General features: G+C 39.9%; 1 protein-coding gene across 2 annotated transcripts in view; it reads right to left on the bottom strand.

Annotated features, from left to right (window-relative positions):
• The window catches only part of LOC121327762 (1-acyl-sn-glycerol-3-phosphate acyltransferase gamma-like), a 68914-nt gene that overhangs the window by 28227 nt on the left and 22444 nt on the right, over window positions 1–18243 (bottom strand). For both annotated transcript variants that reach the window (XM_041271949.1, XM_041271948.1), the window contains 4 exons: window positions 11895–12118; window positions 6582–6751; window positions 1611–1772; window positions 949–1102 (listed from right to left, as the gene is read on the bottom strand). In XM_041271949.1, the coding sequence (XP_041127883.1) occupies window positions 949–1102; window positions 1611–1772; window positions 6582–6751; window positions 11895–12072 (664 nt within the window). In that variant the 5' untranslated portion in view covers window positions 12073–12118. The remainder of the gene's footprint in view (window positions 1–948; window positions 1103–1610; window positions 1773–6581; window positions 6752–11894; window positions 12119–18243) is intronic.

Genomic DNA, 18243 nt, shown 5'->3' with positions numbered 1-18243 from the left:
TATTACTTTTTTTTTTTTTTTATAAAATTTAGAGTGACCAATTATTATTATTATTTTTATTTATTTTCCCCAAATTTGAAATGTCCAATTATGTTTTTTTCTCCTCACCGCAGTGAGTCCTCACACAGCATGGACGTTCTGAGGGCATATGAGCATCCTCCAATCTCACAATCCTAAGGTCAGAATCACTTTTACGCAAGCAATCCAGAGCAGAGGACCAGGCTACCGATCCTGGAAGACAGAGATTAGCCCTGCTTCTTATCCACTCTGAATATGCTTAGGTGTCTGGCCAGTAGGGTTCGCTGTTATTAGGAGAATAAGTCCCTGCCTGTTTCTAATCTCCATCCCTGGGAGCATTAGAGCCAATGTGACTCTCCCTTTGGACTCCTACTCTTTGAACAGCCTGAATGCGAACCGGTGCCGTCCAAGCTGTATGACTCCTACGCTCACTGTGGCAGCGCTTTAACTGGATGAGCCACTCTGGGCCCACGATTGCTATTTATTTATATTCAAAGATGTTCTTTGAGATTAAAATTACATCTTATTTATTATTATTAATACTATACTTGTAGTAATATTAAAACGGTCATCTAACCACCCCTTCCCATGAATGTCAACAAATCTAAACCAGTTTTCCCAATTCACCCAAACTCGCCAAATCAATCTTGTTTCAGTATTTAAGAAAGTACAACAGATCTGTAAATAATTATATTATTCCACTGTTTGGAGGAATCTTTGTCACAACCCCTTACAACAATCAATATCCGAAATGGATAAACAATTGTCGTTACATACTTGGAAAATGATAAACCATCATAATTTTTTTCTGCATGGTCCAAATATAATATTTTGGGTTAAAACAGGAGCTCGGGTAAGTACAGTTTAGTGTTCATTAACAATGCAAGTTCACAGAAGGTATGGTAGCACCCAGCTATTTAGATCTCTCACCTGTTCCTTTAAGACACTGCATGGTTGTGGTAAATCCTTTTGTTCTGGGCAGTAAGTGATACTTCAGCTTGGGAAGGCCCTTTGATTCAGCGACCTGCATACTGATCTGGTGTTTTTTCTCTGTAAAGCGTGTCCCTTCACAATACAAGAGGAACTGTAAAAATTTTCTGTGTACATCACGATTTCCATTAACATTTCAGTATTAGCGTATAGTAACAGATGCCGCACTAAAATTCAATGTCTGTTTTAATAACGCTAAAACCAATCTATAAAGTACTGGATCTTCAAGTGTAAGTACTAGTGGACAACACGAGCATTTTGACCGCTCGGTAACAAGTAAAAAAAAAAAAAAAAAAAGGAGGAAAAACAATGAGTGCTAAAGTATATTAAAATAAATCTCATATTTTCACCTGATTTTAAGTTACAGAAAATTATTGCTATTTCAATTACTATTTCACTTCTGACATGCTCGTAATCGAAGCCTCTACAGTATGTACAGTGAATGTTAGGATTTTGCACAACCTAACCCATTCGTATTGCTTTTTGTTCAACTGCAGTGTAAAATGGATTGAATAGCACACTGTTAAAAGGAGCTGCAGGCTGCAAGATTTACTACAGTTTTGTGTATATTCTTGTGAGTTCATTGCATGCCCAGCACTTACCCACATGCACTCGGGATAGTCTGAGAGGTTTTTGAGTCCCTGAATGACAGTGTCTTTGTCTTCTTCCCATCTCCTTTTACAGAAAACAATTTCCAAGAAGTACCAGGTCCACCCAATTAGTGGCACTTTCAACAACTCATGCTTTGCAAGGACTTTCGAACTCTACCAACAAGATCAAGAAAACATAATAAAGATGAATAGGGATATTTACCCAACAGCTTGTCCATTCTGAATACAATTACATTTATTTCAAAAGCTTTTTATCAGTTATTTAATATTGTAACTTTGATAACATTATTTGTAATTACTTTCTATGGTTGAGATTCCTTGTTTAGATGATGTATGTGTGCATGTATGTATGAGAAATTACAGTTAAAAACAGAACGTTAGGTTATTTCATAACCCTGGTTCCCTGAAATACAAATGTATTCATTACACAATGGGTTAACCTATTACACCTGATTCAACTGAACACCTCTAACAAAGCTGCGTCTTATGCCGCTCTTCTTTGCACTCTTTCTAGAGCAGCAATATCTTTTTTATAGCGAGGTGACCAGAACTGAACACAAGATGAGGTCTTATTAATGCATTATACAGTTTTAACATTACTTCCCTTGATTTAAATTCAACACTTTTCACAATGTATCCGAGCATCTTGTCGGCCTTTTTTATACCTTCCTCACACTGTCTAGATGAAGACATTTCTGAATCAACAAAAACTCCTAGGTCTTTTTCACAGATTCCGTCTCCAATTTCAGTATCTCCCATATGATATTTATAATGTACATTTTTATTTCCTGCGTGCAGTACCTTACACTTTTCTCTATTAAATGTCATTTGCCATGTGTCTGCCCAGTTCTGAATCTTGTCCAGATCATTTTGAATGACCTTTGCTGCTGCAACAGTGTTTTCCACTCCTCCTATTTTTGTATTGTCTGCAAATTTAACAAGTTTGCTTACTATACCAGAATCTAAATCATTAATGTAGATTAGGAATAGCAGAGGACCTAATACTGATCCCTGTGGTTCTCCACTGGTTACCACACTCCATTCTGAGGTTTCTCCTTTAATCAGTAGTTTCTGTTTTCTACATGTTAACCACTCCCTAATCCATGTACATGTGTTTCCTTTAATCCCTACTGCGTTCAGTTTCAGAATTAATCTTTTGTGCGGAACTTTGTCAAAAGCTTCAGCCTACTGCATATAATGTATGCAGCGACCACAGAATTGTAATGGATACATTTCTATTTCAGGGAAACAGGGTTATGATAATAACCTAACGTTGCCTTTCAAGTACGAAATGTATTCCATTACACAATGGGTAAGTATACCCAAGCCGTCACAAGGACGTGACTTAGAGAACAGCCAATTTGATGAAATCGAAGGCTTGCCATACTTATAAGGCACAGTAATTACCTCATGCATGTGCTTCTGAGTCCAGCTGAGACACCGCTGTCAGCACTCTGGTTCCAAGGGTTCTGAGGATCCAGGAAATTAAGCCTGTAAAATCTTGTGAAGGTGTGAGGAGTGGCCCACACCGTTGCATCGCAAATGACCGATGCACCCTGAAACAACGCTCAAGAGGTAGCAAGACCCCTAGTAGAATGACCAGTGACCTCCTCTGGAGGGGGCAAGTTGGCTTGCTCGTAAGCAATCTTGACTGTTTCAATGATCCAATTGGACATCCTCTGCTTTGACAGGGCTTGACCTTGGTTCTTAGCTCCAAAGCACATAAATTTTGCTTGGGCTGCCACCAACTTTTTGTACTGTCAATGTAATACGCTAATGCCCTAACTGGACAAAGCGTACGGAGCCAGCGCTTCTCGGCTGACTGGAATGATGGAGGATGAAAAGCCTCCAATTCCACAGACTGATTGACATGGAAGGTCGATAGGCATTTGGGCACAAAGGCCGGATTCATACAGAGCACAACCTTAGTCCTAGACTCCGTAAAAAAACCAATCAAGCTTTTGCTACTAAAAATTGTTGTATCTCACGCACGCGTCTCGAGGAGGTGATGGCAAGTAAAAATGCTGCCTTCAGAGACAGGTATTTAAGCTCTGTAGAATGCAGTGGTTCAAAGGGTAGTTTTGTGAGTGCATGTAGCACCACATTTAGCCGCCACTGAGGAAGTTTGTCCTTCAAAAGGAGGCCGAAGCACTACGTGCAACTCTGGCAGGAGCATGGTACGGTATGCACGGTACGGTATGTTGCAGTGCACAGTGTATTACCATGCACAGTGCGGTACGGTGCAAGGAGGCATGGTACGGTGAACGACTGGTACTGCCAAGGTCTAAGCAAACTGCGTGTGACCAAGGCAGCAACACAGGGATGCAACCTGAGAGCACCTGCTTACAGCTCTCTCCCACTGACAAGACTTTACAAAGCTGTGCTGAAGCTTCCAGCTTTTGTGGCATGGCCAGCAGAGCAAAGCTCTCTAACTGTTGGGCTACTGCCCGCAAGTTAGTCTATGCAGCCTGAGAGCTAACACAGTGCTCTTCCATGAGTACTGACATGCAAGCAAGTCTGACCCCAGATTGCTGTGACTGCTGAAGTAGTAAGCCACACGCACAGCACCTGGAATAATAATAAAAAAAAGGCAGAAACCCAAATACAGAAGTTTCAACCACAATACAGTGCAGAGAAAATGTTTGTGAACGCCTTAGGATTTTCGCATATTTCAAACCTAAAATGTTGTTAGATCTTAATCTAAGTCCTAACAATAGATAAAGATAACCTGATTAAACAAATGACACTTTTTCAACATGTATTTATCCACAAATGGTTCAACATTCAATATACATGTCTGAAAAAAAGTATGTGAACCTTTAGATTCAGTAACTGGTGGCACCCCCAGCAGCAATGACTTTAACTAAGCGTTTCCTGTAACTGTAAGTCAGTCTCTCACATCTGTTTTGATGAATTTTGGCCCATTCCTCCTTACAGAACTTGGTGACATTTGAGGGCTTCCTTGCATGGACAGCTCGCTTCAGGTCCTGCCACAACATTTCGATGGGGTTTAGGTCTGGATTTTGACTAGGCCATTCTAAAACGCGGAATTTCTTCTTCTGCAGCCATTCTTTTCTAAATTTGCTTGTATGTTTAGGATCATTGTCTTGCTGCATGACCCACTTCCGGTTCAGCTTCAGCTCACGGACGGATGGCCTGACATTCTCCTCTAGAATCTTCTGATACAATGCAGAATTCATGATTGTGTCAATGATGGCAAGTCGTCCAGGTCCTGAGGCAGCAAAGCAACTTCAGACGGGCAGCAATGTTCTTTTTAGAGAGCAGTGGTTTCTTCCTGGCTATCCTTCCAAGAACACCATTCTTGTTCAGTCTTTTTCTGATAGTTGAGACATGAATGCTCACATTAGCCAAGGCGAGAGTGGCCTGCAGATCATTGGATGTTACTCTGGGGTACTTTGTGACATAGTTAATGATTTTCCAGATTGTTCTTGGAGAGATTTTGGTAGGATGACAGTGGATTGGTAGAGCCCCAAATCCTTAGAAATGGTTTTGTAACCCTTTCTAGACTTATGAGCATCAATAACTGTTTTTCTGAGGTCCTCAGAGATGTCTTTTGATTGTGGCATGACGTGTTTCCACACACCTGTATGGTGAAGACCAAACTCACAAAGTTTCTGATCTTTATTTATTTATATAGGGTGGGGCCTCACAAACTCACCCCTGAAGCTCTGCCTAATTATTTAAATACCTGATTCTAATTATCCCCTTAACTGAGCTGATAAAACCAGGGGTTCACTTACTTTTTCATATGCCTGAATCTTAATTACTCATTGTTTGTCTAATTCATACATAATTTTGCTTCAAAAGGCATGGAATTGGTTAATATAAACCAACCCTGATTTCATGGTAAAACTATGGAATTTCCATAATTATCTTTGGCGTTCACAAACTTTCTCGGCACTGTATATATTTAAATGTTTAAATTCACAAAATGCTTGTTAAAAATAAGACTAATAAAACTCCAGCCTGAGTTAAGGTAGAAGAGAGATAATAAATAACATTAATAATACTATGTCACCAATCTGCGGAGTGCAGGAGCAGGTAAGTTCACCGCTGCCGCTGGCCAGAAGTCCGTGAAAACGACTCACAGTAAAAAACACAATTAAACTATTTAAACAATTTTTTGCTTCAATGGTTTATCCCAAGGAGGAAAAAAACAAGCAGAAATAAAATAAGACAGGCTTATCTGACTGCTCTGGTCGAAGCTAGCTTATTTTCACTCTCTCGAATGCTGAAGCACTCTGTGTAGCTGAAGAGACAGAAATAGAAAATGGCGCTGAGCGCCGTCCTGCATGCAGTTTTGTCTCCTGTGGGGGCTGAGACAGGCTTGTATGCTGACGTCGCAGGCATAAGACACAGTTTTGTTAGAGGTGTTCAGTTGAATTGGACGTAATAGGTTAACCCATTTTGTAATGAAATGTATTTCATACTTGCAAGTAATCAGGATTTGTGGGAACTCTATAAAAGGGATTGCTGACGGTTATCTGAGGCTGCTTCTGCCTCTGCTGTCTGATCATGGTGTTTCTCCCATTAGCCATTTTCAACGTGTCTGACAGAGGAGGAACAGAGTGTTGGTTTCTGATCCAGGGTACAGTTTAAGTTGTGTTATTTATGTGTAATGTGCTATAGTGAGATGTTACTAAATGGATTTAGTAAACACAAACTTACTGATATGTGCATTGCTTTCAGCTACTAATGCTACTGGTCATTACCCAATGGTATCTGAATTATGTAACCAGATACAATTGTAACTAATATTACATACAACTGATTTGTAATAGAAGATGTCTTTGTTTTTTTCCATATTCATTAGGGTAGTAGTGTTTTAAATAGGATAATTTCATGGCAGGCATCACATTAAAACCAAGAATCGACTTAGAGTGGTCTTAATAACAATATTTAAACAGAAGTTAACTAAAGAAAGAAATAAAAAAGACTAACCCCCAAAACTCCAAACCGCTCACAAATGGTCCATCCACAGAGGAAATCTAGTTCATAATTGTGATTTAGGATGACGATGACATGTTCTTTCCCTAACTTGTCCACAGTGGCCTTGTCTGTAAATAGAGTGCATTCTGTACCCGCCCACCACTCTAGCAACATCACAAGCTCTATAAAAGGAACAAGACAAGATTTGTTGCAAAATCACATAGAGTAAGTAGCAGGGTTACGAAAAATATAGCATTACATGTCCCCACGTGTTGCTACAACTGTTAAAATAATGTACCTATACCTTTTCTTTTCATTGTTAACATCCTGACAACTTTTTATAGTTAACCTTAAAGTTTGTTTCAAAGCTGTTTTCAAAATGTCAGATCTAGTGCATTGACAGTATAAGGATTATTGCCTACATTGTCAAACAGGTAACTTTAAAGTCTGTTTCAAAAGCTCTCTCCAAAATGGATGCTCCAGTGCACTGGGGTTTGAGATCTGTCCTCTAAATCACTGCTGATAGATATACATACACATATACACACACACACACACACACACACACACACACACACACACACACACAGTGCCTATAGAAAGTCTACACCCCCTTGAACTTTTTTTCACATTTTGTTGTGTCAGTGCCTCAGAGTTTCAGGCCTTTAAATGAGGATTTTTTTCCCTCTTATCTACACTCCATACTCCATATTGTTAAGGAGCACAAGTTTTTGAGAAAAAAATTATATATTAAAAATACAAAACTGAAAGCTCATAATTCGATAAGTCTCCACCCCCGAGTTATTACTTGGTGAAAGCACCTTTGGCAGCAATTACAGCTGTGAGTCTGTAGGGATAGGTCTCTACCAACTTTGCACACCTAGATTTGGCAATATTTGACCATTCTTCTTTACAAAACTGTTCATGCTCTGTCAAATTCCTTGGGGAGCGTTGATGGACAGCAATCTTCAAGTCATGCCACAAATTTTCGAAAGGATTTGGGTTGGGGCACTGACTGGGCCACTCAAGGACGTTTAACTTTTTGTTCCTTAGCCACTCCAGTGTAGCTTTGGCTGTGTGCTTTGGGTTGTTGTCATGCACCATCCCAGTTTCAGCTTTCTTGTAGAGGGCAGCAGGTTTTCCTCAACGACCTCTGTACTTTGCTCCATTCATTTTCCCTTCTATCATGTCAAGTGCCCCAGTCCCTGCCGATGAGAAACATCCCCATAACATGATGCTGCTACCACTATGCTTCACAGTAGGGATGGTGTTCTTTGGGTAATGCGCTTTGTTGGGTTTGCACCAAACATAACGCTTTGTATTTAGGCCAAAAAGTTCCATTTTTGTTTTGTCAGACCACAAAACTTTTTGGCACATGGCTACAGAATCTCCTGAGTGTGGGCTTTCTTGAGTAATGGATTCCTTCTTGCCATCCTACCATACAAGCCAGATTTGTGGTGTGCTTGTGATATTGCTGTCACATGCACACTTTGACCAGTCTTGGCCATAAAAGCCTGCAGCTCTTGCAAAGTTGCCATTAGCCTCTTGGTAGCCTCTATGATCAGTCTCCTTCTTGCTCGGTCATCCAGTTTGGAGGGACGGCCTGATCTAGCCAGGGTCTTGGTGGTGCCATACACCTTACACTTCTTAATAATTGTCTTGAGGATGCTCCAAGGATATTCAAGGCCTTATTTTTTAATACACATCCCCTGATCAGTGCCTTTCAACAATTTTGTCTCCGAGTTCTTTTGAAAGCGTCTTGGTGCTCATGGTTGAGTCTTTCCTTTGAAATGCACTACCCAGGAGAGGAACTGGAACAGGATCTGCTGAATTTATCCTGAAATCATGTGAATCACTACAATTTAACACAGGTGGAGGTCACTTAACTTGGTGTGTGATTTTGAAGGATATATATATATATATATATATATATATATATATATATATATATATATATATATATATATATATATATATCAAACCATATATACACACACACACACACACACACACACACACAGTATACACATAGTGCCTTGCAAAAGTATTCAGACCCTCTCACTGTTTTCACATTTTGTTTTTTTAAAGTTTAGTCATGACACTTTGAAGTAGGAATTAATGTGTGTTATATACACAACCTACTCCACACATTCAAAGCAAAAACAAAAAGAAAGAAGTAAATAGATAATTAATATGAAATAAAAATGGAAAAGTCATGATTGCATAAGTATTCAAACCTTTTGCTGCAGCAAACCTAAATTAATTCAGATGCACAAAATGACCTTAACGAGCCACACAATTAGTTGAATGGCCTCTGTCTCTGTGCAATATTAGTGGTTCTCATGATTTCAGAATAAAAACACCTGTCTCTGTGAGGTCCCTTGGTCAGGCAGTGAATTTCAAGCAAATACTCAACCATGAAGACCAAGAAGCTCTCAAAGCAAGTCAGGGATAAAGTCATTGAAAATCACAGATCAGGAGAAGGGTACAAAAATATATTGAAGTCTTTGAATATCCCTGTGAGCTACTCAATCATCAAGAAATGGAAGGTGCATTGTACCAGCCTAGATCATGCCATCCCTCCAAACTGAGCAGCCGGGCAAGGAGGAAACTGGTGAGAGATGCCACTGTGAGGCCAACGACAACTTTGAAAGACCTACAGAGTTCAATGGCTGAGATGGGAGAAAGTCAACAATAGTAGTTTTTCGAGATTTACGATTATACTGTAAATACAGTATAATTGTAAATCTCAAAAAACAACTCACTTCTAAATCTTTTGTACTCATTTTTGCATTACTTTAGTATAAATACATGTTAATTTGGATTCATATGTTGTTTTTTTCTGACTTCTGACACTTACTACCCAGGAACAAAAAAAAAAAAAAAAATTGTTACACACTACACTTGTAATAAGTAGGCTCTCCTACTGCAGTCGCGGGTCTGTACTAGTTTTATTTGAGACATTGGTCGTGTTCTTATGGTGCAGATTTCTGCAGTTCTGCACAGTGCTGTACAGAATCTTGGAGATGCGCTGTAGATGTCACTAACACCCACAGAACTCTGTGCAGATTCTGCATAGCCCAGCGCAGCTTTGAAATGTTATTGCGGGAGGCTGGCTGCGGCTGTGAACTAAAGGGACGATGCAAAGATGACCTGCTAATCGTAATGCAAATAACCACTAAAACTGCTGCTGTCACCTTGTTAGCGGAGGCGAACGACATTTTATCATTATACAATGAAGCCGTGAACAGCCTTGTCAACGCTATATTAAATAAATAAATCAATTATTTAAACAAACATAATGTACTCAATCCGTGACAAGTGATGTATAATTATACAATAAAGTTAATTTTAATCTATTACGTTAAACTGACCATAATCCAGACAAATGTAATTATAGCACGTTGAAAATGTGTGCTGCGTTGCAAGGTTTGGAGAAGGCGTTTCTTAAAAGCTGCGTGTGATGTCAGAAAGACAGCAGCCAAGAGCACCTGGTGCAGCAAGCTCTGGGTAACAGAACACAGCAATTGAAACGTGTATTCTGTGTCGATGACAGTTTCCTTCAAAACCATTATCAAAATACAGTATCAGTTCACAAAAAGATCTTCCTAAGACACTTTGCCAATGCTGCAAGTACCATGGCTTGATTTAGAAGAAGTGTGTTTGCAGTTGAAAAATGTGTTAACCGGTGTATAACCGAATTACGATAATTGCGGTTTAGAATAAAAGCAATGGTATTAATACCGTAATGTACCTAAACCGCAGTAAACCAAAAAACCGTTATACCGACCCATCCCAACTGGAAAGCCTGTTAAGATTGAAGGAAAAATGGATGGAGCAAAGTACAGGAAAACACTAGAGGAAAACCTGTTTGTCTGCTAAAGACTTAAAACTGGAGCAAAAATTCACCTTCCTCACAAAAACATAGCGAGTGTCCTTGAGTGGCCCAATCAAAGCCCTGACTTGATTCCTATTGAGAATCTGTGGAAAGACTTGAAAACTGCTGTTCATAAGCATTCCCCAAGCAACTTGAGAGCATTTGAGCAAATCTGCCAATAAGATTGGACACAAATTGCACCAAGCCGGTGTGCAAAGTTGGTAGAGACTTAGCCAAAAAGACTTGCGGCTGCCAAAGGTGCTTCCACCAAATATTGAGTTGACGGGTCTGAATACTTATGCAATCAGAATATTTCAGTTTTTTCTCTTTAGTTTTTTGCTGACATTTGCTGTAACTTATCTTACTCTTAGAAGTCTTCAGTTTGAGCATTCAAGTTTTGAATAAAAAATTAAGTTTAAAAAAATGTCTATGCATTATTTTGTAATTTCACAAAATGGGACACCATAGGAAGGGTCTGAATACTTTTGCAAGGCACTGTGTGCAAAGTGTTTTACCCACCTTCCAGACTTATGAAAACGTTCCGTGCCATGTGTGTGTGTGTGTGTGTGTGTGTGTGTGTGTGTGTGTATATATATATATATATAGAAAAAATTAAGAGACCACTGCAAAATTATCAGTTTCTCTGGTTTTACTATGTATAGGTATGTGTTTGGGTAAAATGAACATTTTTTTTAATTTTGCAGTGGTCTCTTAATTTCTTAATCTCCACACACTGTATAAACACATAACATGTGCTCAGGCTTTTCTGTTTCGTACCACATCATGGATCGTTATTGTTGTGTTACCTGTTTGACAATGTGGGCGATAATCCTTATACTGTCAATGCACTAGATCTGACATTTTGAAAACAGCTTTGAAACAAACTTTAAGGTTAAGTGTAAAAAGTTGTCAGGATGTTAACAATGAAAAGAAAGGTTTCAGGTGCATTGTAGCAACAGCGTGCTACTTACTCTTTAAACATTTACAAATGTCATTAAAGTGCCAAATCAATTATTTAATGCTGAAAAGTTTTGAGAAATGCATTTTATATTGTCACTTTGAAGAACAGAAAAATATAAATTATTACTTTGTTACATACCAAGGTGTTTGGGTGATTAAAATCAGATAACATCCATTGACATGTAGGACACAAACATTGAGGTGAACATTGTAATATTAGCTCACAAGACAACACTACTATGGCCTTGATCACATTACAATAACCTTTGACAACTGTACACTCTCAACAAGAGGGTCAATATAATGTAGGGCACATTTTTATAATTATTTTAAAGAAAACTAAGCTGAAGTATCATACTAATATTTTGCCAAAATTACACTTAAAGCAAAATGTAAAAGACATTTTTCCATATATAGTACCAGAATTGTTTAGTACACTTTCAAAAATTTCAGCTTAATTGTTAAATATCATTGAAATGGTCACTTACGGCTCCACAATGAGTAGGAAAGGCGGCAGTTGATCCTGCGGTACAGCTGTTTGTTTATTGGCCAGAGAAGCAGTGTGCATAGCTGAATGAAGTTTATAATTAGTCCACTCACTATGAACACAAAGCTGATAAGCAGGTGCAGAATAAACTGAGTCTTCAGGTACGCAAATAAACCCATGATAGATCAGAAGCGTTTGCACGGCCCCTCACTTAGAACAACAGACCTAAAAGAAACAAAAAACACAATTTGTATTAAAACAAAACCACCATCTGGTTGTAATATGGACCCATCTTCTTTCCCATAGACTGTAATCCATCAACAGACCCTAGATATGTACTAACAACAAGAAAATCTCATGGAAACAACAGTCAGATTCATAGACAGCTGACAGTAAAAAAGATAACAATTTTCAAGGCTTGAAGTTAACATATTTGGTAGTATTTTTTAGAAATTGGCAGAGATGGGGTTAAATTCCCCTACCTGCCTGGGTTTATTATGCTCAGCTGGCTGGGGTTGATTAGTTGATTAGCATAATTAACGATCAATCAGCGCCCAGCCACCTGACATAAAAGGAGGCCTCTGCATCCCATTAGAGAGGAGGGAGCTGAGGAAGCAAGTTGGTGTTTTTGGTTTGCTGGGGTTGTTGTGGTTTTTCTCATCCAGTGAACACCTTGCCCAGCCTGGAAACCTTTATTTTGTAAGTTTTGCTTTTTGTGTCTTTCTTTTTGTGTTTAAATCCCTTTGTTTTGGCCCTTGTGCCCTTTTATTTTGTGTTGATTTATAATAAAAGTATATATTTTTTTGAACTGCAGTCTGTCTCTGGGCCTCTATCCACTCGCCAGCCTGCCACACTTAGCGTTTTTAATTTAGTAGTCGACAATTATTTTTATTGTTTTCTCCCCAATGTCAAATTATTTTTTAGTCTCAACCCACCAGTACCACCCCTGCACTGACTCAGCAGGGGCGAAGAGGAACACGTTCTGTCCTCCGAAGCATGTGCCGTCAGCTGCCTGCTTCTTTACACACAGCAGACTCACCATGCAGCCACGCAGAGGTATAGTGTCAGAGGACAACGCAGCCCTGGGCAGCTTACAGGCAAGCCAGCAGGTGCCTGGACAAACCACTGGAGTCGCTGGTGCGCAGGTACACCCTGGCCGACCTAAGTCCTCCCTCCCCCGGCCAGCACTCGGCCAATTGAGCGCTGCCCCCTGGGAGATCCCGTCCTCGGCTGGCAAAGGAATAGCCTGGACTCGAACTGGCAACATCCAGAATAAAGGGCGCATGCTGCACTCCATGTGGAGCGCCTTTACTGGATGCGCCACTAAGGAGCCTCCTACTTTTTTTTAAAAACTCATAAATTATTAGTATCTTTCCTAAAGCGGGAAACCATTGTTAAAAGCTTCCCGATTTGTAGATGATGAAGGTTTGTATCGTCCCATGTAGATAAGCACAAGGTTCACAATACAAATCATATTGGACAGTGGAGTACAAATACCTACAGAACCAGAACAACATGGATGCAATTTCAAGGTATTAAGTTTATTTTATAGAACAAAAGTAAAATTAAATATCTGTTAAAAACATTACAATTTTATAAGATAAAAGGCAATGATCTAACAGGTTATTAAGTTTATTCACTGTGTATAAAATGCTAATTTAAATTTGTCATGGAGAACAGTGGCTCCGGTTTTGTTATAGGTTAACCTTGGTTTCACCCACGCTAAAAATTAACACATAATAGGTAGATAATTATTACTTTATTAATATTCTGACTATAAAAAAAAATAATAATAATAATACAAGGAGCAGGATAACGTTACCATGATCCAAGTAATGGCTTCCTTGTTTGAGCAGTAGTAATAAAAGACAAAATACAACTCCACCCCACACCCACCCCCAACTACAATGGAATCAGCTGCACTTAATTAGTCCTGCCACCAGGTGGCAAAAGAAAGTGGAAAATGCAGTAACAAAACAGCAGGGAGCACTGTGGACTTAACCCTTTAAGAATCCAGTGTTTTTCAGTGGGATGCTCCCTTGGCTGTATTGACTCTATTCCAATAAAAAATTCACCATCTTGAAATTGGTGTCCTTTTTCTACCTTAAAGTCCTACCTTAAAGTACTTAATTGGCCAATGTAACAGGGTACTCCCAGCCCCTGTGCATATATGTTTGATTTTGTATTATGTATTATTGTTTGGTGAGAATGCGTGACTGTTGGCTAGTAATTATTGAAATTGGCTGACATTTCAAAATTGGGGAAAAATAAATTAAAAAATAACTGAAGTCCAGCTATAATCAAACACAACAGTCTAGATGGCACAAATCATACTATATAATCAGGGTGTAGAAAATCTAAGTCATAGTGTACATGTTATGCACATTTGTCACAACTTGTGTGCTATGAGAATACAGGTTGAGCAATGATTTTTTAAATTTTCTTTATTTTGGCTTTAGCCAGGCTGCACCTAATGTGTCCATAACTTCCTGGGTAGACCAGGAAATAAAATGTCAAAAGTTTCCAATGTGTTTGGTAACCAAAGAGAGGCCACGTTTTAAAAGGAAAAAAAAAAGTGGCTAAGCAAAGCCTTCCAATATGTGCTATTGGATTATTTCATCAATTTAACATGCATACATCGGTGTGCATATCAGAAAATAAAAATACTGTACTCAAGATTTGAAAATATTTGTACAAATTATACACATTTTTTCATAAGCAAAACTGCAATCGGGCTGTTACCATATGGTCTGCACGCTAAAATTTTATTATTATAATAATTCTAATAATAAACACTATTAAAACAATAACACCGTGTAACAATTTTTTTTTTGTTGTTCCTGGGTAGTAAGTGTTATTTCCTAATTGCTTATGCCTCAAAAGTATAGAAAATGGCTATTATTCCCCACAAACTTTGCTTTTGTGACCAGGACAGTGATATTTCAAAATATCACTATTTCCAATGGGAAAACGGGCAAATGTGTCTTTTCGTTCACATAAAGTCAGAAAAAAAACAACATATGAATCTAAATTAACATGTATTTATACTAAAGTAATACAAAAATGATTACAAAAGATTTAGAAGTGAGTAGTTTTTCGAGATTTACGATTATACTGTAAATACAGTATAATCGTCTCAGATTCTGACTGTCTAACAAATATGACGTGTGGTGGGAAAGTTTGGATTAGGTATATTACGCCATTATAAGACAAATAAATAAATAATAGCCTAATTAAACCATTGAAGACTAACAATTTAATAAAGAAAGTTATCAGCGTTGTATCAAAAATTGAATTTCACAGCATTTTATTGTATTAATTAAGAATTATCACATTCTACTACCCTACAATATCATGTATGTAGGCAATAGGGTAATGAGGTTGTTAGGTTATCAACATAACCCTGAAAATGAAATGTATCCATTACATAACGGGTGAACTTACCAAAGCTGTCACACAGTAACTGGCAACATCATCACGCCAGTCTCCACCCCTCCTGGAAGGCACTAGGCTCCAAGATGACAGCTGAACAGGGCCAGTCCATTTTTTTTCCTTCAGTCTGCTGTGTGTAATGTACACAGAGACCGAAGATTGTAAGAGATACATTTCTATTTCAGGGAACCAGGATTATGATAAAAGGATATTGCTGCTCTAGAAAGAGTGCAAAATTATTCCGGGTTTAAAAGGCACGTCATATGCAGGCAGGCTAAAATAATTGTATCTATTCAGTCTTAAACAAAGAAGACTACGCGGCAACCTGACTCAAGCATTCAAAATTCTAAAAGGTATTGACAATGTCGACCCAAGGGACTTTTTCAGAACAGAAAATAGGAGGCACTTTTTTTACACAGAGAATTGTGAGGGTCTGGAACCAACTCTCCAGTAATGTTGCTGAAGCCGACACACTGGGATCCTTCAAGAAGCTGCTTGATGAGATTTTAGGATCAATAAGCTACTAACAATCAAACGGGCAAGATGGGTCGAATGGCCTCCTCTCGTTTGTAAACTTTCTTATATTCTTGTCGCAAAGTGCATTACTTGTAGAATGACAAAAGAGAGTCAGATGGTAAGGCTGCCACAATATATATTATTTATTTATTTATTAATTATTATTTTTTACACAGCAGGAATCAATTCTCTGCCGGTGCTTCGGGTCTCGACATAGAAGCTGCCGCTAGCACGCTGGTCCCAAAGCCAGGGTTTTGAGAATCCAGCACATTTAGTTTGTAAAACCTCATGCAAGTATGGGGCATTGCAAATGTCACTGACAGATGCACCCTGGAACCACGCCCAAGAGGTAGACATACTTTTGTGGAGTGACCGGTGACCTTCACAGGAGGGGACAAGTTGGCTTGTTTATAGCAATCAGTCTCTGCAATCCAATCAGACAGCCTCTGCTTAGACAGGGCTTTACCGTGGGCCTTAGCTTCATTGCAAATGAACAGCTCTTCAGATTGCCTCCAACTTTTTGTTCTGTCAGCATAATACATTAATACCCTTACAGGGCAAAGCACATGGAGCTTACACTCCTTGGTGGACTCTCTGACGTGCTTCAACCTCTTAAAGAGCTTGTCCATTGCCGGGCCAAAAGTATGGCCTGGAGTGACAGGACTATCAAAAAGGGAAGCTTCGTCTCTGTCTGGAACCCGTGCCTGGGAGAGCCACAACTGCCTTCGAGCGGCAATCAACGCTGCGAGGCCTCTGTCCAGTGCCTGTCCATTAAATCTGGACAGTTGCAGGAGGTGATCTGTCACTAGGCGCAGCTCCTCCAGTGTGTGCTGGGAGGATCTGTGGTTCACCGACAGCACCAGCAGCAGTATAGCCCTGTACACCACAAGGGTGCTACCCATGTGTATGACGAGGGCCTCTGCCAAATAAGCCTTTTTGAGCATGGTCTCAGTGACCTTGCATTGCTTATTCATGCAGGACATGTCCTGAGCCTGAATTAAAGCAGCAATCGATGGCTCCACTGGGGGGAAGTGGCAGAGACCCAGCTTCTCCACCTCGTGTACCTTGTACAATAGGTCAGCCGACCACGGAACAGCCGAGGATGTTGCGGGGTGACCCCACGAAGACTGGACCTCATGCATAAAGTCCGGGTGGACAGGCAGACCATAGGTCTACATAGCCGGAGCCAAGGGTCGATCAAATATCGACCTCATAGGCTCGCTCTGCTCAGGCCAGGGCATTTGTTGCGCTGCGGTGGCATGCTTTAACAGTGCTGTGAGTTCCCCAGAAAAGGGAAGGGGAACTGAAAAAGTTTCTGACACTGTCCTCAGTCTGAGGCCTGAGTTCCAGTTTCTGATATTTGTAATATCATTTTTTTTGTAGTAGTAGTAGTAGTAGTAGTACGTCTACTACTCAAACAGCCGCGTGTGTTTTTCTGATAACAAACAAGCTGAAACTCGGAGCAGCCGATTCAAATTCAGCGCCGTTCTGAGACACGGGCGAGGGGAGGAGCCAACAGCGCAGCAGAACAACGCAGTTAAACGAGGCAGTCTTCCCAGCGACAGCAAGTGGAAGCGACAGCGAGTGGGAGAAGTACAGGCGTGGAAAAGTACAGAGCAGTTTAGAAGCAGTTGGAAAGCAGGCTGACAGCTACATAAGAAACTAAACCTCAAAAAAAAAACCCTCAACATGGTCTTCAAGCCAGTAATCTGTGACACCTGCTTGATGTGGGAAATCTGAGAAAACCCAGCGGAGCTAAACCAAGTGTGCGTAAAGTGCGGCGCGATCCAGGATTTGCATGAACTAGTAAGTATGCTAGAAATGGAGCTGGAAGAAGTGAGACAGCAACAGGATCTTGAGGAACTGGCACACCCACAATTCATGGAAGTCTGCATCACCCCTAACAGACTGAAAGCCACCAGGGAGATAGAAGGTCAGAATAGCTGGGTTCAGGTAGGCAGAAGCAGGGAAAAAAAGAAACTTCGTCAAACACAACCACCAGAAATCAAAACAACCAACAAATTTGAGTCATTTCAGAATTTTGATGAGCAGAACCAAAGAGAATGAAAGGAACGACATCCAGGACCCCATTGACGGTGGTGACCAGACAGCAAAAAGAAGGGAGGTCATGATTGTTGGGGACACCATATTGAGAAACACAGCAAGTTCAATTCGCAGTTTGGACCCCCTTACTACAACAGTGTGCTGCCTTCCGGGAGCCTCGGTCAAGCACATCACTGAGAACGTGGACAGGCTCCTAGAACGAACAGGAGACGATCCGGTAGTAGTCGTCCACATCGGTACAAACAACATTGGAAGAGACAGACCAAAATCCCTGCAAAACAAATTCAGAGAGCTAGGAAGGAAATTAAGAGAAAACCAAAACTGTGGTATTTTCTGGT

The sequence above is a fragment of the Polyodon spathula genome, chromosome 15, assembly GCF_017654505.1.
Source record: "Polyodon spathula isolate WHYD16114869_AA chromosome 15, ASM1765450v1, whole genome shotgun sequence".
NCBI classification, from domain to species: Eukaryota; Metazoa; Chordata; class Actinopteri; order Acipenseriformes; family Polyodontidae; genus Polyodon; species Polyodon spathula.
The sequence above is the reverse complement of the archived record's forward strand: the minus strand, read 5'-3'. Positions and strand labels throughout refer to the sequence as shown.